At 40.6% G+C, this 26,384-nt stretch overlaps 1 protein-coding gene across 1 annotated transcript in view; it reads right to left on the bottom strand.

Moving 5' to 3' along the window:
* Positions 1 to 26,384, bottom strand: part of mdga2a (MAM domain containing glycosylphosphatidylinositol anchor 2a) — a 640,034-nt gene that overhangs the window by 426,848 nt on the left and 186,802 nt on the right. The window contains exons 2-3 of the mRNA XM_067991845.1: positions 15,777 to 15,916; positions 6,967 to 7,141 (exon numbers count right to left, since the gene is read on the bottom strand). Of these exons, the coding sequence (XP_067847946.1) occupies positions 6,967 to 7,141; positions 15,777 to 15,916 (315 nt within the window). The remainder of the gene's footprint in view (positions 1 to 6,966; positions 7,142 to 15,776; positions 15,917 to 26,384) is intronic.

The raw sequence follows: 26,384 nt of genomic DNA, 5'->3' as shown, positions 1-26,384 counted from the left end.
AAAAAAAGGAAAATATTCCATTGCCTAGCCCTTTATCTCGATGACTATAAAAATGTTTCTAAAATTATCCTGGTTGTGTTTGTTACCTGCTGTGAATCACTTCCCTCCAGCTTGGATTTGCCATTGACTCCAGCCTAGCAAATGCAGAGTTGAGGCTTGCATTGGGCGTGTGTGGAAGAGACAGTGAGTGATAAGTTACCCCTCTGCACATAAGCAGAAGGCACAGATGTACCCGAATAGCCTGAGTTGAGGAATTTATTCAAACAACAAAAGTTTGGTTGAATTTGAAGAACTTCTATTCAGATTCAATGTGTGCGCCTCATTGCTGGTTGGTTTGTTATTAAGAAGTGGAGGGGGTGGGTATGTTGATTGACCTGAAAGTGAATCACATCACTGAGGTTAAATTTTAGGAATCTTACAACACCAGGTTATCGTCCAACAGTTTTATTTGACGAAGGAGAAAGCCTCCGAAAGTTTGTGATTTTCAAATAAAACTGTTGGACTATAACCTGGTGTTGTAAGATTCCTTACATTTGTCCACCCCAGTCCATCACCGGCATCTCCACCTCATTGTTAAATTTTAGGAAAGCTCAGAGATACAGTCACTGAGAATACACAATTTGTTATGACTAGAGGTCAGTATAATATAGTCAAGGAGCTGTAATACATATGGAGTGTGGAGATTGTTTTAGTATAGCAAGGACTAATAAACCAACTCTTGGGGAATTCATCTTCTTTCCACATTTTCTTCAAAACATAAAACATTAAACACCAACACACCCACAGCAGGAAACACAGCTTTAAAATGCTTAAATACCCAGTGCTGTTCACCATGGGTGAAGTTCCTCCGGTCAATAATTTTAGTGAGAAAGTTGATCCGAGTACCAAAGAGGATATCCTGTTTGGTACTCGGATGACATTTTCTTTACTGCAAATTATCAATGGGAGGAACTTCACTCCTGTTATTATCTATCTGATTAACACAAGTACACATACCCTTTTGAGTCACCCTATTTACAGAGCTGAAGAGGAAATCTGTTCCCGGTGCGACATTTTAAACTTCAGTTGTTTATTCAAATACCAAGAGGGTGAAATTCAACCAAGGTGTTGGGAGGGGCGGGCGTAAAATGGCCGATAGCAAATCAGCCTCCTGTTATACACATCGTCTGATTTTCCTTTCCATTGAAATTGGGCAGTATGTTTAACAGGTGGCCAGCTCGCTGCCCATTTTGTGTCCCCACTGAAGCTGAATTTCACCCCCCATTCCTCTACCAGGGCATCTGAATAATTTGTCCCTGGTGATCAGTGTGTTGCTCCTCATGCATACAACCCATTCACTTAAAAGAAAGCATCTTTCATGACCTCAGGACATAACAAAGCACTTTACAGCCAATGAAATACTTTTGAAATGTAGTCACTGTTGTAATGTAGGGAAATGCAGCAGCCAATATGCTCACAGCAAGGTCCCACAAACAGCAATGTGATAATGGCCAGATACTTTGTTTTAGAGACGTTGGTTGAGGGATGTATATTGGCCAAGACATTGGGGAGAACTCCCCTGCTCTTCTTCAAAATAGTGCAATGGGATCTTTTACATCCAGAGGGCAGAGATGAGGCTTTAACTCAGTTTAACATCTCATTCAAAAGACAGCACCTCCGACAGAGCAGCACTCCCTCAGTGCTGCATTGAAGTGTCAGCCTAGATTTTGTGCTCAAGTCTCTGGACTAGAACTTGAACCCACACCACTTGTGCTCTGAAGCTGTGCTGTTAAACTCTGTTATTAAAATTCCCACATCATTTTGGCTTATGAAACAATAACAGCTGTTCTGTGCACAGTCAGAATTCTCCAGAAAGTTTTATAGCACAGCCTCAAGATGTTAATTTGTGTTCATTTCTTTTTTTTTAAAAAGAACTTGATGGCCATCAGTTCTAGTGCATGTGTTAGGGACAAAGTCCCTTTAAGAGCACTACAGTCTGATTGAAATCGATCCTGGAGTGCATTGTGGAGCACGGCTTGTTAAATAATAATTCACTCAAATTCCATTTACAATCATCAGCAACCTATTCCATCTGAAATTTAATGGCCTTGATAGGCAGGTGATCCCAAAAGCAGATTTCTGCTGTAATTAATTTCAATAAATTTTGCACATTTGTATATTTCTTGCATGTAGTACTGCCATTAACAGCAGTAGTTCTTAAATAGTTGCAATAGAGGATATTGATTCATATAACATATTTTGTTATCATGGTGAGCATTTTAATCTCGCACGCCCAGCGGAAACCGGGCGGATAAGCAGTTAAAATTGACTGGGTGACCTACCTGCTGAGGTCTGGCCGATGCCGATTTCTGGACAAACGGCTAAGCCACCTGCCCAAAGCCGGCAGGGCCCTTCTTTAAATATACAGATCGGAGTCTTATGACGTCGTCGGGCCCTGAATGCAAGTTTAACTCCAGCCTGAGTGGGGAAGCTTTCCCGCCAGGTGAAGATCTGTCCAAAGAGGACAGAGAGCTAAAGACGCCATTCAAGGTAAGTTGTTTTGTCCTTTCCTTTGTGGTGCCTGTTCTGGCCGGGAAGTCGGCCGGTGTCATGTTAATGAAGCCCAGTGGTTAAAATTGCCACAGCCTAATTCTGCTGCTTCTGGGACAAAAACTGACTCCCCTGATTGCCCACTGGGAATTAAAATCGACCCCCATGTCAAAACAACAAACATTCATATGATACATTTACATGTTGTGTTATCACACCCTCAATCTGTCCCAAAGCATTTCACAGCCAATGGATCACTTTTGAATACAGTAATTATTGTTATTTAGCACAAGTACAAAATATATTTTAAGTCTGGTGAATAATAAGCATTTCAAATTAATTTCCATATTCAGATCGAGGCCAACCAGTACCACCACAGTTCAAATTACATAGAATTTACAGCACAGAAACAGGCCATTCAGTCCAACCGGTGTTTATGCTCCACATGAGCCTCCTCCCACTCTACTTCATCTAACACTACCAGCATGTCTTTCCGGCACACAGAATGATTAAATCTAATTGTCAAGTATCTGCAAATGAACATTTGCTTTCATGGTCCAGAAACAATTATTTCTGATATTAGCAAACAAATGTTTACCATGTTCACATGACACTAGAGGTGCATATAGAAGAATTGTTGGAAATAATTATAGATAAGGAATTGGTTCTGGGGGAAAAAAAATGAGCAGAACTCAAGATGGATGAGTCACTGGGCTCTGATGATTTGTATCCTGAGCAGTTGAAAGAATTTAGAGAGGAGATAGTGGAGGCTCTGGCCACAATTTATCAATCCTGATTAAGTATGCAAATTCTGCCAAGGGATTGGGACTGTAAAATCTTTGTTCAAGAAGGGAGAGAAGGATAAATTGGGTAACTATGTACCAGTTAGTCTAATGTTAGTAGTGGGCAAACTCTTAGGAGGTGAAATTCAACTTCGACGGGGGCACAAAATGGGTGGTAGCGGACAGGCCGCCCATCATATACCCGCCCAATTTTCCTTACCATTGAAGTCAGAACAGAGTGTATAATGGGCGGCTGCTAGAGTTGCATTTCACCTCCTTAGAGTTCACAATTCAAGCTAAAATTAGTGAGCATTTAGAAATACATGGGTTAATCACGGACAGCCAGCATGGAGTTGTTAAAGGCAAGTCATGTTTGACAAATCTAATAGAGTTTTTTTTTGTAGGAGTGACTATATGGCTAAAGGGAATGCAGTAAATGTCGTGTATGTGGATTTTCAGTGGACATGTTAGAAAAATTCAGGCATAGGTTACAAGAGAAAATCTAGCTCATGGATAGAAAGTTGATGAACAGTCCAGAAGCAGAGTGGAGAAGGGCTGGGATTAGTGTAACGCAGGGGTCAGAGCTGGGTCCACCTTTGTTCTTGGTACATTGTATGCCTTGGGGTTGGACATAGAGAGCATAATCTCAAAATTTGTTAACGACACAAAAGTAGGTAATCAGCCAAAGACTTCAGGAAATCATAGATTAGCGGAATAGGAAAACAGGTGGCAGCTACAATTTAATGTGGATACGTATGGGAGGAAAAACAAGGAATGCAATTATACATTCAATGGAAAGAAGCTGAAGGGTGTGGATGAACAAAAGAGATCAAAGGATTCAAATACATAATTCCCTGAAAATAAGAGAACAAGTAGATAGGGCAATAAAAAAGGCTAACGGTATTTTGGGTTGTATAAATAGGACCATAGAGTACTAGAATGAAGAAGTCATGATAAATTTGTACAAAACAATGGTCAAGCCACAAATAAAGTACTGTATAAAGTTTTGGGTGCCGTATTATTGAAAGGACATTAAAACTATAGAGAATGGGCGAGTGTAGACTCACCAGAATGATGGCAAGGATGGGAAACTATAGTTATGAAAAGAGATTTGAGATACTGGGACTATTTCCACTGGAGTAGAAAAGGCTAAGAGTGGATTTAATCTAGATTTTCTTTTAAATTATGAAGTGTTTTGATAGAGTGAATAGAGAGAAAGACAATTCCTCCGCTTGGGGAGTCAGTGAAGTAGGCTGATTAAATTTAAAAAACATCACAGAGTAAGCAGAGGGGTTAGTAAAAGTGTCTTTATACAGAGAGTTGTTGGAGCATGGAATGAGGAGACGATGCAGCACTGGGATTAGTTTGGGTTGCTCTAGCGTAAACACAATGGTCCAAATAACCACCTTCTGTGCTGTAAGCTTCTATGGTTCTTCTGTCTGCTGTTTAACAGAGGCATTAACTAATTTATTTTAAATGTGTTCACACATTTGTTAAAATAATGGACAGAGCAATGCCATATGGATGCATTAAACACTTGTACACTAACATTGGAGTAGAATTTGCTCCCGAAATAACGAAAGACCTCAACAGCACTCTCCGTTTTTAATGGCGAACCGAAGAAGCATGTTCCCACGTTTGCACATGCGCACTAAAACTTGGAAATCATGAACTTGCTCCTATTGGTTTACTGGCGACGTGACAGCTGCAAATTAAAGGGCCATCGCATACTGCAATCATTGAAAAAAAAATCGCAAACTTGCTCATACGCTTCGAAAAGGTACGCTTAAAAATACCAGCTTTAAACTAAGGTTTAAAAGCGTGGTTAGTCTTAATGACTGCCAATTAAAAATTAAATTTTAAAAATGTAGTCTCATATTGCTCCTTATTTAATAGTTCTTGGTCATTAAAAAAAAATTAAAAATTAAAAATTAATTTTTAAAAAACTTTTCCCTTCTGTTTCTTTAATTTAATTCAATTATTTCTTTGGCTTTTTATAAAAAATGTTTTTTTTATTTACAATCACTTCCAGAATACTGACTTTAAATGAATGAAGTCTGCTTGCCTGCTCTTGAGCATGACTTCTCTTCCTGACAGACTTTGTGGCATGTCTTCTATTCTCAGACTATTCCATCTGCATCAACTTACTCTGCTCAGAGGCTGGGTTGATAGCGCACAATTTTTTTTAAAAGTTCAAAATCAAGCAAGTCGACGTCACAGAGTCCGCAGTAATACATTCGTTAATTAAATTCACAGGAGCTGCAGCGAGCGTTGCCACGCCATTCTGTGCAAGTTCTGGCCCATTATGTAGAGGGTCATATTACTAGTCATCTGTCAGGTGGTTGTACTGTCATTCTTTGAAAAATTATTGAATAGTGAACCTCGTAACTCTAGAATAAATAAATATCAAAAACATTACACAGGACATTGTACCCTCAACTCTCAAGAAGCTAGCGTTAAAACAAACTTTTTACTTTAAAATTGTTGCTCTACTTGAGCTACTCTTACTGCTCCAGATAAATTGGTGGGAAACTAGGAAACAGGGCCAGTCCACAACTAGCAGGGAAAATGTGACTGCAGTATGCTCACCCCGTCCATGTTGAAAATGGCAACCCTGGCAGGGTCATAGCAGTCTGATCGTGCTCAAAATCACTTCTAATTATATATTTTTAATTCACAAATTGTTAGAAGTGAAATCAAAGAATTTCCAATTCTTCCTCCAATGATTTCACCAAGGGCCATCACTGCTTTAATCTCACAGTTGTCTCTGGAGTGGAGGCACAGGTATGCCAGTTGACGTGCCACTTAGTTTCTGCATTTATCAATGGCTTATCTGCTGAGGCAGCCAGCTTCTAATCAGAATTCATATCAAGTTCAACATGAAACTATCCTCTAGAAAGGGAGTTAGCGGTTTAAAGATCTGTCCTTACCCTTTTTTTGTTGGGATTCAGAGCTGTGATGTTCCTCACAGCAGCATTTGTTACTGAATTGAAGATTTCAAATCGTTAAATTGAGTGAAACATTGATTTAATTGACAAACAGAAAAAAATCAAGATAAATATCTTCAACATGAGCAGAAAATGCTGTAAATGTACATTGAGTCAGTCAGCATACGTAAAAAGGAAAGATAAGTTATTGTTTCAGGTGTAGACCCTTCATCAGAATTGCTGTGTATTGCCGGCATTTTGTGTTTTTATTTTCAATATATTCAGGATTTTTTTTGTTTTTGCTTATAAGTATTTTCAATCTTTTTCACAAAATGAAATTCCAAACTAGTAGTCCAAGTGCAACCATGCCTCTAACTCTAATACTCCTCTCACAGATTCTGACCTTGTTTCAAACCCCTGATGTACACTCCCTTGCAACACCAGGTACTATCCCATATGTAACACGTCTCCTCATGTCCCAGGAGACTCTCAGTGCAGCAACATATCTATAAGCAGGACATCGAAGGGCAGATTTGTGAATATCATTAGCAACCCAATTATGCTTTTCCCTTGTGCTTCTTCCTTTCGTCGCACAACCTCTGTCCTTTCACAAGTGAAGCTACATTCTACCAAAGTTGCCACACATATACAAAGGAATACCTGAACTCTGCCAGATCTGAATCTGTGTTTGATGGTTGATAAGTGTCAGTGCATCACTGGTTACTTACAGTATACGTCTACTCTGATAGACTTGATTGCAGGGGTGCTCAAGCCGTTATCAGCCTTGCAGTAGTAGCGGCCTCCCTGATGGCGCTGGATTCTTGTGATCCTCAGGGTCTCGTTGAAGACACTATTATCGTGGAACCGATCAGAGGCACTTCCTGCTGTTTTGGTCCATCGGATCTGAGCAAGCATCATTAAAGATGGTTAGTACACACCATACAGAAGGCAGAAGCCACAGAAAAAGAGCCTACCGATTAATAAGACAAGTTTCAGAATTATTTCGAATCTGCCATTCTTTGGTATCTTAATAAGAAATCTAAATATATTATAAACCACTTTGATTCACCAAAAGAATAAAAACTACTTAAGAATACACTGACAAAGACCAGGACAGATCCAAAGATCCTAAAAGCTGCTGTGCAGGTTCAGTTTGAACAATATTCAAATCTAATATCGCTCTAAACTAATCAATATTCCCTAAACCATTCTCTTGGAATACCATGGTATAATTTCATCAATACGTAGAAAATTCTGGCTAACAGTCAACCTCTTTCTGTGACCTTATGTCTGGGGCACTGCCATATCATTCACATGATACCATCAACAAAATGCATATTGTTAGCACACAGTTTCGTATTTCGGTTCACAAAAAGCCACTGTAAAGATGAAAAAGCATTTTGCAAATGTTAAAGAAATGTTAAACATTTAGATTTTGACCATTTAATGATTTGAATGCATTGAATGAGCATCTTGTCAAGTGTAGACAAAAACTCCCATCAGCAAGATCAGTGAGAATACAACCAAACTGCATATAATAGAATCTAATGGTTACAAACACCTTCTACTGCATCTTCCATGTAGAATGTGACCCAAAAAAGAGCTGTCTGGGATATGGGCTCTGAAGCTAGAATAATATGTTTACTTTATTCATTTTCTGAGCTAGAAAGTGTTTAAAGTAAGTGAAATAACAGCAGGGTTTTACTCCAGCTTCAGATGACATCATCACATTAAGTCCTGTTGACCTGAAAGAGATTTTCACCATCGTGTATTTACGTGGGTGGAATCAACTTTACTTAAAATACTGGTAAATGTAGAATTATTAGAGATGGGAATTTAGTGGTTCTAATCCTTAAATACTTGTATTTTCATTTCCCAGAACATCTCTCTACAGAAAACGAGTCAGGCTGCTGTACTAGTACCACTGATTCATATCTACTCAGAACTGGGTTCAGACTGGCCAAGCTCATTTCATTTAGGACGCACCCAATCTTATTGATCATCACAAAGAACAAAACAAGGAAGATTAAAGGAAGGGCAAGTGATATGTTTGTCAGATTTTGATTTTAACTACATTTTCTTTTGAAACATAAAGCATTTTATATTACAGCAGATGAACATGCAGCGACTTCAACAATGCAGTTCACCAGCACTATTAAAAGGTGGGAAACATTTCAACAATAAGCTTCTGGCATAAAACTGATCAGTACAACTGACAGAAAATGTACTGAGTGAATATAATGAGTTTTGGTAAACAGGTTTCGAGCAGTATATCCATATAATTACTACAATCAGTGATCACTAGAGCATCCCTGAAATCTTCACTTATTCAGTCCGGAGGACTTAAATGCACAATGATACTCCACCAACCATTTTGCTATAGGTTAGATGGGGATTTGAGAGTATTGGGGTGAAGTGGGCTAGTGTGACAATACTTCAGGTTGACCTCAATCAGATTGGTTGATAGTATTACTAATCAGACGGGTGGGAAAATAAGAACAATTGTATGCAATTCATGCATCCGGGGCCATTATGATCTTAACTTCCCAATTCCAAAAGCAGAGTCAGAAACAGTTTTGGTAAGTTCTTTAAATCCAAATTTATATATTTTTTCAGTTACAAGTCACCATTACTTTGATTTCAACTGGAGGGCCACTAGCATGTACAAAAATTGGCCAATACTCCTAAAATCTAATTGTCAAAAAAACATATTATTTCTCCACCTCTCCTAAAGGTGCTGACTGTTGTTCAGGTACAATTTCAGGGACACCAGGAGTTCTCTAGTACCCCACCCACTTGGCAATTCCTCATATGTGAGACTAGACAGAGACCTGGCAACCTATCTAACCATGAAGGGCTTTACAATTAAGTCCAATCCAGTTCCCACCCAATATCCAGAAATGCAGGGGCAAATGAATAACAATCAAAATGGGAACCCTCGCTGTTTCTTTTCTCTCCCTAACCTATTTTATGTAATATAGTGTTAAATCATTTAGAAATACTTATTTTCAACACAGAAATATAGCAATGTACTGGCCCAGAAAAGGCAAATGTCGACCTTCTAGTCACCCCAAAGTAAAACACTATACTCTCTTATATCCCTCAATCACTTCTTTCTCCAAAAAAACCTTTGCCCCTCTCCCTGGAAATTGCTAACTCTATTCATCTCAACTATCTCGTGGGCAGAAAATACTGGAAATACTCAGGAGGTCAGTAAGCATCTGTGGAGAGAGAAACAGAGTTAATGTAAACGTTATCTCTGTCTCTCTCTCCATAGTGATCTGCTGAGTATTTCCAGCATTTTCTATTTTCATTTCAGATTTCCAGCATCCGCAGTATTTTGCTTTAATCTCCTGGGCAGCCTGCTCCATATAATCACCATCCTCCATGTCAAGCCACTCAGTCTAAACGATCTGTTCATCTGCCCTATTCTGAGCTTTAGACTGTGCCTCCAGGTTAAAGAGTATATGGTTATGTCAAAAAATTCATTAGGGTTCAATTTATCTATACCTTAGAATCTTGAACATCTGATAAGGGGTCTTTGAACCTTTCTTTCTCCAGTGTAAATATTCCCACCTCCTTACTGTCTTCTTGTAGCTCAGGTGCCCAATCTCCACTGTTGGTTTAGTTATCCTCTACTGTGCCTCATCTAAAGCCAGGACTTCCCCACTGTATTCTGGTGACCAGAATTGTACACAACGGAACACACTTATGTTCTGTCCCTCTGGCTATACATCCTAAAATCATTTTCATTACTGTGATTATAAAATGTGCTGACGGTTTCAGTAAGTTATCCACCAGCATCCCTAGATCCCTTTCCTGTCTTGTATGTAATTGAGTTGCCAGAGGGATCACTTGGTGAAGCACAAATGAAGAGGAGCAAGTGCAGGCAGAGTGCAGGACAAAGAACCCGCTGGCTGGACAGCTAGCTCGAGGGCTCCTTCAGCTGTTGAGCCCAGGGATTTGGATCTCACAAGGTTTACTTACAAACATACGTTGGCAGCTCAAAATCAACACTTTTGGAGTCATTTGAGAGTGTACCAATAGCCCCTACAATTTGGAGGCATCATGAAGGAGTCCACAACCTGCGTCTGTACAGTGTTGGATGGCCATCTGACCGAGCTGCAGACCACGATGCAGAATGTGGACTCACCAGACCCCCAAAATTGACTGAGGTCATAAGCAAAAGCATAGCTAATATTTCGAGAACTGGCCCAATGGAGCGATGGTTTTATTTGGCAAGGGTGTTGGGCGCACGTGGCAATGTTTTGGAAGTAAAAGTTTGATCTATTAGACACTTTCTGATGACTCGTTGAGTGCACATCCAATTCTTCTGTCTCATGGTTGGCCTCATTTTCTCACTTTGCTTAATGCTACCTTTCTCCTCCTGCCTGCTCCATGGTTAGGCCCCATTGCTGGGCAAAGTTATGCAGGAGACAGCAGACCTCAATAATCTTGAAGACCTTGGTTAGACTGCACTGTAGCACTCCTGTGACCTGTCTGATGGTGTGCTCCACTAAGACCCTGGAAGTGTGGGCTATACTGTACCTCTCCTCAGGGCTTGTCCTTGTGTGATGCAGTGATAGCAGGATCTAAGGCTTCAAGGCGGATCTTTGGGTCCCATCGGGCATCCCTGCAGTCTTACCAGTTGTTCAAATAATACAGGCACTGTTCATTGCCATAGGATAAAGGAATCCTGGAAGCTGCCAGTGTATTGGACACTGATGTGCATAGTTCTGTTCCTATAGTTGAGGATGACCTGATTATTCCTGGAGTGGTAGCCCTTTCTATGCCTACTTCTGAGCACTGTGCATTTGCTGCAGGATAGACCACAGGTGTCAGTGCCCAATAATATTGTGCTTTAGTGCCCAAATTACAGCAGTGTTGCAGTCACCTTGGACCACATTATTGACCCTCCTGTAAACTTAATGAGGGAATACTAAAATGGAGTATTCATATTATGTAATTAAATTTCACAAGAACCACATGTCTGACACAGTCATCTTTTAAATACTTCAAAACATAGAAATGAAGGGCAACTCCATGGCACCTGCCATGATGGATGTCAATTTGGTCCCATGGAGTTTTTGCTTTACAAATTCATTAACAAGAGACTATAGTTCTTCTCTTCTAAGGTCAACACTGAAAGGCTTTTCCTGCTGGATGAAACGGGTCATGAATATATTCGATATATACTTGTGGTGAGAAATGCTTTTGTCTCCTTCAGCCATGTAGTCTCCAGGTGCTGAGCATTTGCAGCTGCCTGAAGCAATTTATTATGAAGCACGGTGTACCAAAATCAGCATTAATATTCCAAACGGAATGGCATATAATCAGAGTTAACAAAGAACCAGATGCTTCTGAATACATCATTCTGTTCAAAAAATGTCAGACTTTTCATGACTGATTTTTGGCCAAGTGATATCAGGAGGTAAAGTGTTTAGAGTTTATCAGCTCCAAAATCATTTTAGAACTGTACTGATTGTTTCTGAGTGAGTTGGGGGGAGGGGGGAATTGTCAAATTCAGAAGGCTTGGGAACAGAAGTGCCAATTCCTTTAAGAAACCAGCAGCATTCTTGTGCACTGTTAACATCACAGAAAATATTCCAAAATGTTCTGCTTTCTATCATTTCCATATAGAAGGGAAGTGACTGTTCAGCTCAGTCAAATCTTTGAATATTATTTCAGTTTGTTTTGATTTCCATCAAACCTATTCAAATTCTATGCGGGTCCAGTGCTGTGGAACTCAGGCATAAGCCTCCATGATGATCTAGTGGGTCTGTCTGTACAAGAGGTCAATTTAACTGCTAAGTTTGGAATTGTTTATAGTTTTGGGCACTCCATTTTAGGAAGGATGAAAAAGCAATGGAAATGGTACAGTATGGATGCACTAGGATGTTACCAGGATTATAGTCATGATGAGAGGCTTGAGATGTTAGGGCTATTTCACTGCAGCTGAGAATATTAAGTGGTGCTCTAACAGAGGATTTCAAGATTATGACTGGGTATCTAGTGGTGGATTGTTTCTACTGATCACTCAAATGGTAACCAGAGGACACAAATTCAAGATACTCACAAAAAGAATTCACGGGGAAGTTAGAAAAAAATGACTTTGCAGAGTGTAGAATTCTCTTCCACAAACCATTGTTGAAGCAGAGTCCATAAATTCTTTTAAATGGAAATTACACGGTTGTTTGGGGAAAAAAAAGGATTTTAAAAGTGTATGGGATTAGAGCAAATCACAACTTGGTCTCTCTCCCTACTTCAGTTATGACTTCAGCAGCATGCTGTAGTCAGTTAACTATTCACCACAACTTTATTCCTAATTCTTTTAGTGTTTGGGGAAAAAAAATCCATTAAAATATTTCCCTGTAACATTCATTACCAGAGGAGATTTACCAGATAAATTTGAAATAATTACATTAACGTTGTTGAGCCTACAGGATAAGACAGGCCTTCCACCGGTTTAATAGAACTGTTATATGCATAAACAGCTGTTTTCTCATTATCTCTGATTATTTACTGCTCTGTTTAGAATATTGATGATAATTCTTAATGGCAATTCATACATTCCAGAGCTTCTCCCTGTTACAAATGTTCAGTGGCCGAGGATAAGACAGAGGGTGCTGAGCACCAGGTAAACTTAGTCTATGTATTTTATTAATGAACATTAATGCATAACTAATTGAATCTGGCTTCATCTGGTAAGAACCAAAACTAATTCTTCCAAAATAATTAATTTACATTGCTCTCATCTCTCGAGCTTCTTGTATGCTATGGGTATCCTGACCTGTACACACCGGTACATTAAATGATTTCTGGCAAACCTCTCTTATCTATAGCCATTATAATGATATTGAGAAACTTTAAAATGACCATAGAGATTGTATTTGTAGAGGATTTTGGGAAACAATGTGTTGCATTAAGTTGGAAAGCAAGGCAAAGTAACAGGAAAGAGATATGAAAAACTGGAAATCTGAAATAAAAACAGAAAATGTTGGCAATGCATAGCAGGTCAATCAGCATCAGAGAAAGAAAACATAGCTATGGTTTATATTTCGAGTGGGGATCCTTTGTCAGAACATTCAGGCTGAACAGCTCCCTTTATAAAGCGATGAAAACAAAGTGGAAGGGCGAACAGCAGACAAAGGTCAAAAATACAGACTATGAAAAAGCAGCAGCTAGTGGGTTAATAACCTGCGAACCAACTTCAAAATGCTGAAAAGAGTGCTGAATGATATCTTAATAAAGACTGAGAAAGACAAAGGGTAATACAACATAGTGCTCTAAAAAGAAAGGGAATGCAGTGCGATGGAAAAATCCTGCAGGAAAATTTGAGAGACAGCTAAGGTTTGAAGTGCTAAAGTCAGTGTTCAGATCAGATTGCTATGGAGTGCCCCAAGGAGGAAAATAAATCCATTTACACTGGCACTGTTTGATTATGGGACACCAGTGTCCCCGAGTTAACACTTCTAAATCTGGCTCTCTGATCTTGTCAACTAAATTATGGACCCAATTCTAGCACTGGGATAAGGGAGCTGGATTTAGTAATGCAAACTTTAAGAGTTGGCTAATGGACGCCAGTGTCCTGCAAGCCAAACTAACTAAGCACCAGTGAAAAATAGTTTGCCCCCTGTGATTTTTTATTGAATTTTGTTGGAGTAGTATAGGCAGCAATAGATGGAATGTGTTTGACTCACTGTGTGTCCCAATAATGCTTTTTCACACTCTGACTGGAATGACTGTTGTAGATTATGCAGCAGTCGTCAAAAGAGGAGATCTGATAAAGATCTTTAAAATTATGACGGGGGTTCAATCACTGTTTCCACTTGTGGGTGAGTCCAAAGCAAGGGGGCATAAATATAAGATTGCTACTAACAGATCAAATAAAGAAGTTAGGCGGAATTTCTTCACACAGAGTGGCGAGAATATAGAACTCACTGCCATCTGGAGTGGTTGAAGCAGAGAGCATTGATGCATATAAGGGGAGGCTTGATGCATGAGGGAGAATGGAATAGAGGAATACAGGGACAGGGTGGGAAGAGGTGATATAGTGGGAGGAGGCTCGTGTGGAGTACAAACACCGGCATAGACCATTTGGGCCGAATGGCCTATTTTTGTGCTGTAGATTCTATGTAATTCTATGTAAGAAGCTTTCACAAGGCAGTGGGGCTGTGGAGCTATGACAGTTTAAAAAAGTGTCATATCATTTTGCATTTGCATTTACCACCGTGGCAGACAAGTGTTTGGTGGGTATGTAGCCCCGAAAATTGAAAGTTTCTACAGATATGATTGAGGGCTGGGGGAAGGAACCTTACATTCACAGTTTGATTGCTTTTTTAAAATATGACATGAGTTTGTTCACAGTACCTTGCTTTGCTGTTGTAAAATGTTAACTATATTTTCACCTCATTGTGGAGCTGTGTATGCAGAGAAGGGCTAGTCATATCTTCAAACTGCAACACACATCTTTCATTTGTACTTTGCAGTACTTGGGGAATTTAAAACTCTGTTGGATTTAAGCAGTAATACACATGTGTCAGGGATCTGAGGATAGAGCAGCCAGCTCAAAGACAAGGCCACAGTTTTTAAAACTCTCTGCTAGAATATATGTGCGAGTCTGCTGTTATTATTCACACTGGTTTGAATTTAGAAAAAAATGTCTGCAGATATGCCACAATGTGAGGAATCCATTATTAATTTGAGTTTGAAAATGGTGCTCATGCCAACTCTAGCTGTCAACAATGCAGTGAGCTGCAACCTGTTTCACAAACGCATCCTCAATCAAAAAAAGGATGATTGGAAAACAGAGTAGTACACACTCGAGGTACAGGCAAATTATCAATGGATGTGTACATCAAAGTAAAGGCAATCTAGAGTGATGTAAAAGATGGAACAATGCTGATAAAAATACCATTAAACAAAATGAAAGGTGTTTTATGCGAGTGATACAGTAATTTTTACTTTCTTGTACTCAATCAAGGTGAGGGATGTTACTGCCGAGGAATGGAGTATTTTCCATTTAATATGTCCCGCACCATCCCTCTCAGGTCAGGTGTAACATAAAGGTACCTCTGCTCCACCCATCAATCTGTCTCAGCCCTCACCTAAGAAAAGCACATCTTTCTGCATCAGACATTTTCCATTTCTCACAGTAACTATTTTATGGCCTGAATCAAGTTGCCAATGTAGAGAGCTAATTAGTCCCAAATTTAGGGTGCTTTTGTGCCATGTGCCCATACCCACTGGGAATTGGATTGAAACTACCTAAACCATTTTATTTAGGACCCTTAATTCCAGCAGACAGGGAACAGTTGCATTGCATTAGTCTGGGTTGGATTTAAACCCAGGTCACAGAGCTAAAAGACCAATGTTTAACCCATTGCATCCAGTGCCCCTTGAATGATATTTGCAAAGAATACATTAAACTTTCAACTATTCATTGTCAGAAATAAGATTATTTATTCAAATAACCATGTAACAGTACTAAGCAAGCACATTGGTTACTCTGCTAGGAAATGTGGGATTTTGGATTCACCTGTGGCCGAGGATGGCCCCTAACAAGGCAGGTTAGCTCCAATGTTTCTCCTTCCCGAATTGTGTACACTCTCTCCGTATATCGTTCTTCCTCTATGTTACATGCTTGGCCAGAGTGCATGATGCTTACAGTTGGTGGGGCTGCAGAAAGAAGAAAGATGCAGTCAGTGCTAATTACAGAAATGCCTGATTAATGTTTCCTGTTCAGTGAAAATCCCAAAACATTTTCTATCTGCACTCATTCCCACTTAACCAACTCAACTGATGTAAATTCCTATTCTTTGAACAGATACATTATGATGTTTCTAGCCCAGATCATGTACTCACCTCAGTGTAATGGGTTGTAAACTAGTTGCAATTTTATCACTACAGGTTACTAAAAAGTAACCATATGAAATATTTTGTGTTTCACAGAATATTCTGTTATAATTAGCAGATCCTTACAACATTTTAACTCAGAAATCCTGAAATGAATATGTGCCTATTGGCTAATGAGAGAAACACTCCAAGAGAAAAAATAATAAAATATATGGGGAAGCAGGGACATGGGATCGAGTAGATAGCTTTTACTGTTCACTTGATTATTACATGGCTAGACATGCGTTCTCTCCTACATGATTTACCCATACAGTGAGTGCTCAATGCCTGGTGAAGCATCAAAGGAAGACACTTCTCCAGAGAAAAGGGGGGAAAAAAGTGGCCAGCGCAAGAATGATATTGACACAGACCTGAAGACAGTTCACTTACATTCCCATTCTAGCAGCTTGGCTCAATGATGACAATTCCACCTCCATGTCTGAAGACTGGTTTTAAACCCTACTCTAGAAGTTCAGCATGTAATCTGAACCGGCACCTCGATGCAGTCCTGAGGGAGTGCTGCAGTGCTGGAGGTGATGTCTTTCAGATAAGGTTAAGCTAAGCTTCCATCTGTCTGTTCAGGTGGATGTAAAAGAGCCCATGACATTATTCAATGAAGAGCAGAGAGTTCTTCTGGCATCTTGGCCAACATTCCTCCCTCAACCACCGCTACCAAAACAGATTAAAAAGAGAAGTATTTGTGATTATAATCTTGCCAGTGCCTTTTGAAGTAATGTTTTCCCTAAATATAATACTATTCTCGGGAGCTACAAGAAATGTGTGCATCAAAACAGTGATGCACATGAAGCCCATTTTTAAAAAATCAGCGGTGCTTGTACCATTCCTATTACAAACATATGAAAATGGGCATGTAAAGTCTAACTGGTCCATTGTGCCTGTCCCATCCTGGCACAGTGTAGCTTCTGCACATAGTCACCCCCATTCCTCCCCTCTGCCCCAACACAGCCAAATAATCTCCTAGCAGAGACAAAAACATCACTATAGCATCATATTCAGCTGTGCTATTTGTTAGCTCTAGGACATTATAGAATAGAAAACTTACAAAGATATGAAATACTGTCTTCAATTCAATGTGGCTAAATTGTATCAAATGTAATGCTTATTCATTCAATGATATTGATCAACAGATAAGCAACCATTGATTAGCAGACTTAACATGTGAAATGCTCTGCTTAATTGAATGCAGCTAAATCATTCTCATTGTAGCTCTTGTGCATTCATTGAAATTGATCCATAGCTGGCATTTCTCTGAATAGCAGGACGCACTGTTCATTTCCTTCAACTGCTTCACTACAAAATAACACTTTAAAATTAAAGAGCCAACAGAAAACAGCACAAAAGCAAAATACTGTGGGTGGTGAAAATCTGAAATAAAAACAGAAAATGCTGGAAACACTCAGCAGGTCAAGCAGCATTTATGGAGAAACAGAGTTACCGTTGCAGGTCAATGACTTTTCATCAGAATTAGAACAAAATAGTGCAATTTGGAAGCCAAGCCATATTGCATTTAAGGAAAGCCGTGTGTGGAAGGAATGCTCCCTTTAGGTTATTCAACAAACAAAGTCACAGTGTAAACTTTGTGTAATATTTCTCTCCGGGAAGGCGTCTACAGAATATAAGAGAAGTTGAATTCACAGGTCTACAATATTTGAAGAGAAATGCTTACTAATCAGAAATGAAAAGTCTACTTAGTTTTCTGCTGCTCTGTTTCGTGCCTGCTTGCAAGATGGCCACTGAGATTCTTCAAGGATCTCACTGATCACTTTGAAAGGTCACTGGCTTTTCTCTGTCCCTCCAATACAGCATCCAAAAGCCGAAGGCAGTGACAGACAAACAATGACTGAAGTGCAGAAAAGCACAGAAGAAAAACAGCAGAGAAATGTGGTAGTGCAGGAGAAGTGGCATCAACAATAGGAATAGAAAGAGATCAAAAGCCCAGGGAGAAACTGATTTTTTTTGGGGGTGGGGGGGGGGGGGGTAGCCTGATGTCTGGCGTGCACAGAAGACATACTTAAGAGTCTCTAAACCAAGCTATTCACAAAATCCACACAGGTAGAGTTTCTGTTTGCATGATATGCTGTGTACAATCCCTCATAACCACCTCATTTACCTAGGGCCAAACCTCATTTACCCAAATCCAGAGAGCTTAGGCATAGGTTGGCAAGAGTCAAGGCTTGGGGACCCACAAGTGTACATAGGGGGCACCACTGGACTTTAACCTTCTAAAGCTACACAACTTATTAGCAGAGAGCACTGGTAAACTTCCCACTGGTTTTCCAGCTAGGACCACACTACCTGTTAGGCCACTGGCAGGGTGTCTAAAGCCAAGAAAGAAAGAAAGCTAGCCTACAGTGACAATTCTACCCCTGCAGCTCCCATTAATGAACCAGGCTGGCTAGTCATTATAAATAATGCTCTAGAGTACTCTGCACCTGCCTGGTTCAGAAATTGGATTACTGAGTCAGTCACAGAGGGTTAATTTGGCTCTAATCTTCCATCACCAGCTATCATCTTGGAGCCAATTTGGGGGCCCCACTTGTCCCTCCCTAAGCAAGAAGATCACTCGTTGACCATTACACAATTGACACAGTTGGAGTCCTCACTATTCAAATAGCAAAAGCTAGGAAGTTCTCACAAGCAGCCGGGTGAACAGGATAACTCTCAATAAATTGTATGAATGCATTGCCTCCATACTCCTGACTACAGCATGGTGAAAATTCTACTAAATGGTGGGATCACCAATTGGAGATGCAGAACTTCTAAAGTAACTGCTTGAATCTCTAACGCAATCATGGTAGGTGTCAAACTCTGGCTATGTGAGCATATGTTCTCATGCCCAGCCTCCAGGAAATCTCTTTCATCAGCTTAAGTCTCAAACCTCAAGTTTCTTTATTAGCTATACAATGGACATCCTTCTTCAGTGTGGTAGAAGGACCTATGGCTTGCATTCTGAAGTGTGTCAGCCACCTTCAAGTTTTAGATGTCCAAGTCCAATGTAAGGTATCAATTCAGGACAGTCCTGAGAAAAGGTAAAAGACGTACACCAGATCTTCCGAGTACTAATGTAAATCAACAACTACAACAGACGTCCAATTGATATCTTTGAGATCCCCTCAAGCCATGCAAAGTCATAATATTTTATTTGTGGGCTCCCATGATATCCAACTAGTTAGACTATTGTTTAAGATGGAAGGTAGAATGTACTGGATCCCCGAGCAAGTCCACAAATAACATAAAATCATCTTCAATTCTTTTAGAAACTCAGACTATCCTTTTCAATGGTATTGAACATATCACGAATCAACGCATCAAGTAGGATGAGCGAGAGTGAATATCTTTGCCTTATTCCCTTTTTGAGTGAGTCTCCCATTTACCTGCACAAAGATCTTGGAATTAAAGTGCACATCCCAGATAAAATCTAAGCTTCGGCTTCGGATTCCCATAGCTTCTCCCTTCTTCATGAGGGTCGCACGGCACTAGGTCGAAAGTCTTACAAAAATCAATGAGGTAACTGTAACTGGGTTTCCCCTGAGCTTTATGACATCCCATGATCTTGTGTAAAGCCAAAACCTGCCCTACACATTTCTCGAGAGAGTGAAATCCAGTTGGTTTCTTTTTGATTATTACACGAGCCTCCAGACATATTTTTAAGGAATGCAATGACTCAAAGAACCACTGTAAGAGTCAGTAGGATCAGTACATTTCTCAGTAGTTTTTCGTCTCAATAGGATTCCCCTGCTTGTAGCTGGAAAACATAGCAGCACAACTGGATCACTGAAGTATGCCTGCCTCAAACAGAATCTCCAACCTCAAAGGCAGCTCCAAGGTATGTTGGCTGTTCCTAGTACTAATCTTCAAGGCCATTTGAGTTACCTCTTCTCATCAGACTAGCTTTCAAGAATTCATCATTAAATGTTATTCACACCTACCAACCTACCATTAGGTAGGCAACACAGTGTCCACTTCCTCCTGGTGACTTGCTTTATTAAGGCCTTCTATCTGTGCAGTACTCTGATGGGTTTTCCGACCACCATGCAGTTCAGTGGGTCAAATGCCAACTTGTTAGAACACTTTGCCCAGACTACGAGGATATCATTTTGGATTTAGTGAATAGAACCAGGTTTGTCCATTATCATAGAAAGGTTACAGCATGGAAGGAGGCCATTCGAACCATCGAGTCTATGCCAGCTCTATGCAAGAGCAATCCAGCTCGTTCCACTCCCCTGCCCTATCCCCGTAGCCCTGCAAATGTTTTCCTTTCAAGTACTTATCCAGTTCCCCTTTGAAGGCCATGATTAAATCTGCCTCCACCACTCGCTGTGTAAAAAAGTTTTTCCTCATATCACCTTTGGTTCTTTTGCCAATCACCTTAAATCTATGCCCTCTGGTTCTTGACCCTTCCACCAATAGGAACAGTTTCTATCTACTCTGTCTAGACCCTTCATGATTTTGAATACCTCGATCAAATCTCCTCTCAACCTTCTCTGCTCTAAGGAGAACAACCCCAGCTTCTCCGGTCTATCCATGTAACTAAAGTCCCTCATCCCTGGAATCATTCCAGTAAATCTCTTCTGCACCCTCTCTGAGGTCTTCACATCCTTCCTAAAGTGCAGTGCCCAGAACTGGACAATATTCCAGTTGTGGCCAAACCAGTATTTTATAAAGGTTCATCATGACTTCCTTGCTTTTGTACTCTATGCCTCTATTTATAAAGCCCAGGATCCTGTATGCTTTTTTAACCGCTTTCTCAACCTGCCCTGCCGCCTTCAATGATTTGTGTACATATACCCCCAGGTCTCTGTTTCTGTACCCCTTTTAGAATTGTGCCCTTTAGTTTATATTGCCTCTCCTCATTCTTCCTACCAAAATGTATCACTTCGCATTTTTCTGTGTTAAATTTCACCTGCCATGTGTCCGCCTATGCCACCAGCCTGTCTATGTCCTCTTGAAGTCAATCACTATCCTCCTTACTGTTCACTACACTTCCAAGTTTTGTGTCCTCTGCAAATTTGGAAATTGTGCCCTGTATACCCAAGTCCAAGTCATTAATATATATCAAGAAAAGCAGTGGTCCTAGTACCGACCCCTGGGGAACACCACTGTATACCTTCCTCCAGTCCAAAAAACAACCGTTCACCACTACTCAATATTTCCTGTTACTTAGCCAATTCTGTATCCATGCTGCTACTGCCCCTTTTATTCCATGGGCTTCAATCCTGATGACAAGCCTATCGTGCAGCACTTTATCAAACACCTTTTGAAAGTCGATATACACCACATCAACTGCATTGCCATTGTCTACCCTCTGTTACCTCATCCAAAAACTCTATCAAGTTAGTTAAACACGATTTGCCTTTAACAAATCAGTGCTGGCTTTCCCTGATGAATCCACACTTTTCCAAGTGACTGCTAATTTTGTCCCGGATTATCGTTTCTAAAAGTTTCCCCACCACCAAGGTTAAACTGACTGGCCTATAGCTGTTGGGTTTATCCTTACACCCTTTTTTGAACAAGGGTGCAACATTTGCAATTCTCCAGTCCTCTGGCACTACCCCTGTATCTAAGGATGTTTGGAAGATTACAGCCAGTACCTCTGCAATTTCTACCCTCACTTCCCTCAGCAACCTAGGATGCATTCCATCTGGACCGGGTGACTTACATCTTCCTTTACTGAGACTCCGGCAGCATCATCTTCCTTGGTAAAGTCAGAGGCTAAGTACTCATTTAGTACCTCGGCCATGCCCTCGACCTCCATGAGGAGATCTCCTTTCTGGTCCCTAATCGGCCCCACCCCTCCTCTTACTACCCATTTACATGCCTGTAGAAGACTTTTGGATTCTCTTTTATGTTGGCTGCCAGTCTATTCTCATACTCTCTCTTTGCCCCTCTTATTTCCTTTTTCACTTCCCCTCTGAACTTTCTAAATTCAGCCTGGTTCTCACTTGTATTATCAACCTGACATTTGTCATACGCCCCTTTTTTCTGCTTCATCTTACTCTATTTCTTTTGTCATCCAGGGAGCTCTGGCTCTAGTTGCCCTACCTTTCTCCCTCGTGGGAATGTACCTAGAATGTACCTGAACTATCTCCTCCTTAAAGGCCACCCATTGTTCAATTTTAGTTTTGCCTGCCAATCTTTGATTCCATTTTACCCGGGACAGATCCATTCTCATCCCACTGAAATTGGCTCTCCTCCAATTAAGTATTTTTACTTTAGAATGGTCCATGTCCTTTTCCATAGCTATTCTAAACCTTGTGATACTATGATCGCTGTTCTCTAAATGTTCCCCCACTGACACTTGCTCCACTTGGCCCATCTCATTCCCCAGAACCAAATCCAGCAATGCCTCCTTCCTCGTTGGGCTGGAAACATACTGGTCAAGAAAGTTCTCCTGAACACACTTCAAAAATTCCTCCCCATCTTTGCCCTTTATATTACTATCCCAGTCTATATTAGGATAGTTGGAGTCCTCCGTTATCACTACTCTATGGCTTTTGCACATCTTTAATTTCCCTGCTGATTTGCTCCTCTATATCCTTCCCACTAGTTGGTGGCCTATAGAATACACCCAGTAGTGTAATGGCACCTCTATTGTTTAACTCTAACCAAATAGATTCTGTTCTTGACCCCTCCAAGACATCCTTTCTTTCCAACACTGCAATATTCTCCTTAAATCAATACTGCCACCCCTCCCCCCCCCCCCCACCCCTTCCCTATTTTTCCTGAGCACCTTGTATCCAGGAATATTTAGTACCCAATCCTGCCCTTTTTTGAGCCAGGTCTCCGTTATCGCCACAACATCATAGTCCTATGTGGCTATTTGCGCCTGCAGCTCACCAACCTTGTTTACCACTGTACGTGCGTTTACACACATGCACTGCAAACCAGTCTTAGACTTTCTTGTACTCTCCTTAGTCTGATCCCACCTAATACTGTACTATCTCTTACTCTAGTGCTATTTTTCTCTCCCAACCCTTTGTGCACCATGTTTCTCCATTATTGTCACTGACCCAGAAGAACCCTTCTGATCATGTTTGACAACAGATGAATTATTTAGGGTCTTTTCTGTGTAATTGTGAGCAGATGAACATAACCCACTGATCCCACTAACGACCCTCAGCCTCATGATGCACTGTATCATAATCTACCTTTGCTGCAGTCTTGATTGCTCCAAGAGGCTTCTAACAGTTCTCCTTCTCTTTGGTATTATCCTATTAGGCTCCATTTTCTTGAAAGAGCAGATAGCGAGCTTTAGATTCAGTTGATTTAAGACTTCAGCTGCAGGGACAAGAAAACAATTGGCTACATCTGTCATTAAGCCAGCTTTCTTGGCGGGCGCACAGAACCAGCCCTGGGCTTTGTGATCAGAAAGTTTTTTTTTACTATAGTTGAGTGCCATGGCACGATTAATCATAGCACTGATGCCATCAGCGACTATAACTTGGCGATCATCCCTGTCACAAGACCAATATGTTGCCCAAGAGTTGCCCTCTTGAAAAAGAATGTAACTGGACAGTGGTCTGAAGTTTCCAAGTAATGCCCAACACTGCAATTGGAAAGCACAGCATGTGCTTTAATGATCAATTGTATTATATGAATCCCATCCCAATCCCATGCAAGTGATAAACCACAGAAAGGAAGCAAGCAATGCGAGAGAATAAGGAGGCAAATGGGTGAAATGAAAGAGAATGATCCAAAGAGAGAGTAAAGATCTAAATGCAAGGTATTAAATTATTTTCTGGTATGCTACGCTTTTCCATGTATTTCATGATCATTCTCCTGTACATCTGCTTGTATACACTGTTTGATTGGTTCCATACAATAGGACTGTAATATTGTGTGACACTTTGCCACCAGATGAGCCTCAGACATTGCAGGCGGCTTAGTGAAAACTCAGCCTCTGCATTCTTGCTTACATGTGGCCATGAAAAATATTACAAGAGATAAAATGAATTACACTGCATAAAGAATGGAATCTGAGAAATTTGTGGAGTCTATTCAGATTTTAGCTTTAAAAAGGCCTTACATTTGCTTTCTTAGCTTTCAGACCTTAACACCTGTTTGGCACTAGACCACCAGAAACATCAAGTTTCTGAGATCAATAGCTACAGGTTGCCAGGTACAGCTGGTAGACCCTAGTTATACCACCAACTGCACCTCACATTGAGCTTCCTGATAAAGGAGATTTGCACATGCTCCTGAGTAGATCATTTTTAATAGTACGAGCAATAGGTGAACATCATCCTTCTACTAAAATTGTAAGCATTGAGAAATAAATTTAGCAGGTTCCCAAAGAGGGACAATTGACCACCTCGCCTTGTTTTGAATTGTAGTGTTACAGTGGACTGGAGTTATACTATAACTAGTGCACAGTTCAAATATGAGACAACTGAAGGTAATTTCATACCTTCACTTTAGGGTATGAAATTTTTTTGTCAAATCAACAACCTATCTCGAGTTATACTGCCACTTTAGCATTCACGTGCATCGAAAACTTCTTCATATTGAACTGAAGGTGGCACTATGACTGCATCCAACATGTACACAATGCAGTGCGAAGAATCAGGTGCACTCACTACTAGAATGCCAGAGAACATGGAGCAAACTCACTTCTCTTACCCTCCCCCTTTCCCTCACGCACACATTAGGGTTGCAAGCACAAACTGCTCAAAATGGTGTGAAATGGGCAAAATTCACAAATAAACCAGAAATAATTTGACTTGGTTCCCTGCAGGATCATAATTCAGTCTAACACTGACATCCCAGCGTTAATATTGTCAAACAATATTGATGTCTTTGTGAATTATCCCCCTCTCTAGAGTTATCAGACATCTATGTTTCTTCCATATGCTTCAATAGGAGATGCATCAGTGAATAATAATATGTTTAAAAAGCTTGAAGGTTTGTCGTCATGCTCAAACTAACCCAATGGTTGCACACTCTATTCTGAGTGTCTGTGCCTTTATGTTCATACCACGAAGGTTGCCTCGGGTCAGTCATATACAATGAGATGTGGGACTATTTTGAAGGATCAAATCATTCACCATCAGGTTGCATTCATTATCCATAAAAGCAGGTAGCTGGGTAACTACACATTATTGGGTATAAGCCGATAGAAAGAACACACAAATGTGCAAATCAGATTGATTTGCAAATTGATTCCTTAAAACCTTTAAGATTTAGTTGATGAGGCCTTGATGACATATTGGTTATGCAAATGCAACTGGCCTTTTAACAACAGATGCTATTAGACTTGGTATCTTTGTGCATATTAATTTAATTATATCCTTTCCCATATTTAACACAAATACACAACAACTTGGAGAGTAAAGCATACCAAGAACAACACGTGTTCTGCATGCTGGTTTCCACGTCTTGACGCAACTTAGAAGCACTGATTAAAATTCACATTTTTAATCCTCCCAAAATTTAGCCAAATAAATCAGGCTAATTCAAATATTGCGAACCCTCGTTAATATGCAGGAAACTATAGCCCGGAAATTCCTGGGACCCTGCTCTGCCGGTGTAAATGCAGCGGAGAAAAACCCCTGCCTGACCTCAAGTCGAGAGATCCCCATCCCAAATTCTAGGAACGGGATCAATAGCTGGGATGTCAGCCGTCACAGCTTGAGCCAATCTCTCTTGTAAAGCAGAGCGGAGGCCCCAATGGGCTGAAGAAATAAAATCAACTCCAGCTTCTACTGGAGCCACTCTGACCAGAGAGGGGAATTGATAATATCTGGGATTGATTAGCTTACTCTAATAAAGATTTGGAGCCTTTCACACCAGGTCCCATCTGCGATGAGTTTTGCTGTGGTTTTTCAAGGTGGAAAAGGGAGGAATTTCCTAGGAAAGCCTGGGAATTCCCTTGACATTGCGGGGTGGAATATCTGCCCATGGTCACCGAATCGGGTTTAAATGGCGCACAATTCCAGCCGAGCAGGGAACTGTCGCCCATCCCCCATGTATAAATGCAACTTACAGGGGTAGAAATTCACCTTCAGCAAGAGCGCAAAACGAGTGGTATCCCATCGGGCGCCCGTTACACTCTGCTCCCCATAGAACGAACGGTATCCCATCGAGCGCCCGTTACACTCCGCTCCCCATAGAACGAACGGTATCCCATCGAGCGCCCGTTACACTCCGCTCCCCACAGAACGAGTGGTATCCCATCGGGTGCCCATTACACTCCGCTCCCCATAGAACGAGCGGTATCCCATCGGGTGTCCGT

This window comes from Heptranchias perlo, chromosome 10, assembly GCF_035084215.1.
Source record: "Heptranchias perlo isolate sHepPer1 chromosome 10, sHepPer1.hap1, whole genome shotgun sequence".
NCBI lineage: Eukaryota > Metazoa > Chordata > Chondrichthyes > Hexanchiformes > Hexanchidae > Heptranchias > Heptranchias perlo.
The sequence above is the reverse complement of the archived record's forward strand: the minus strand, read 5'-3'. Positions and strand labels throughout refer to the sequence as shown.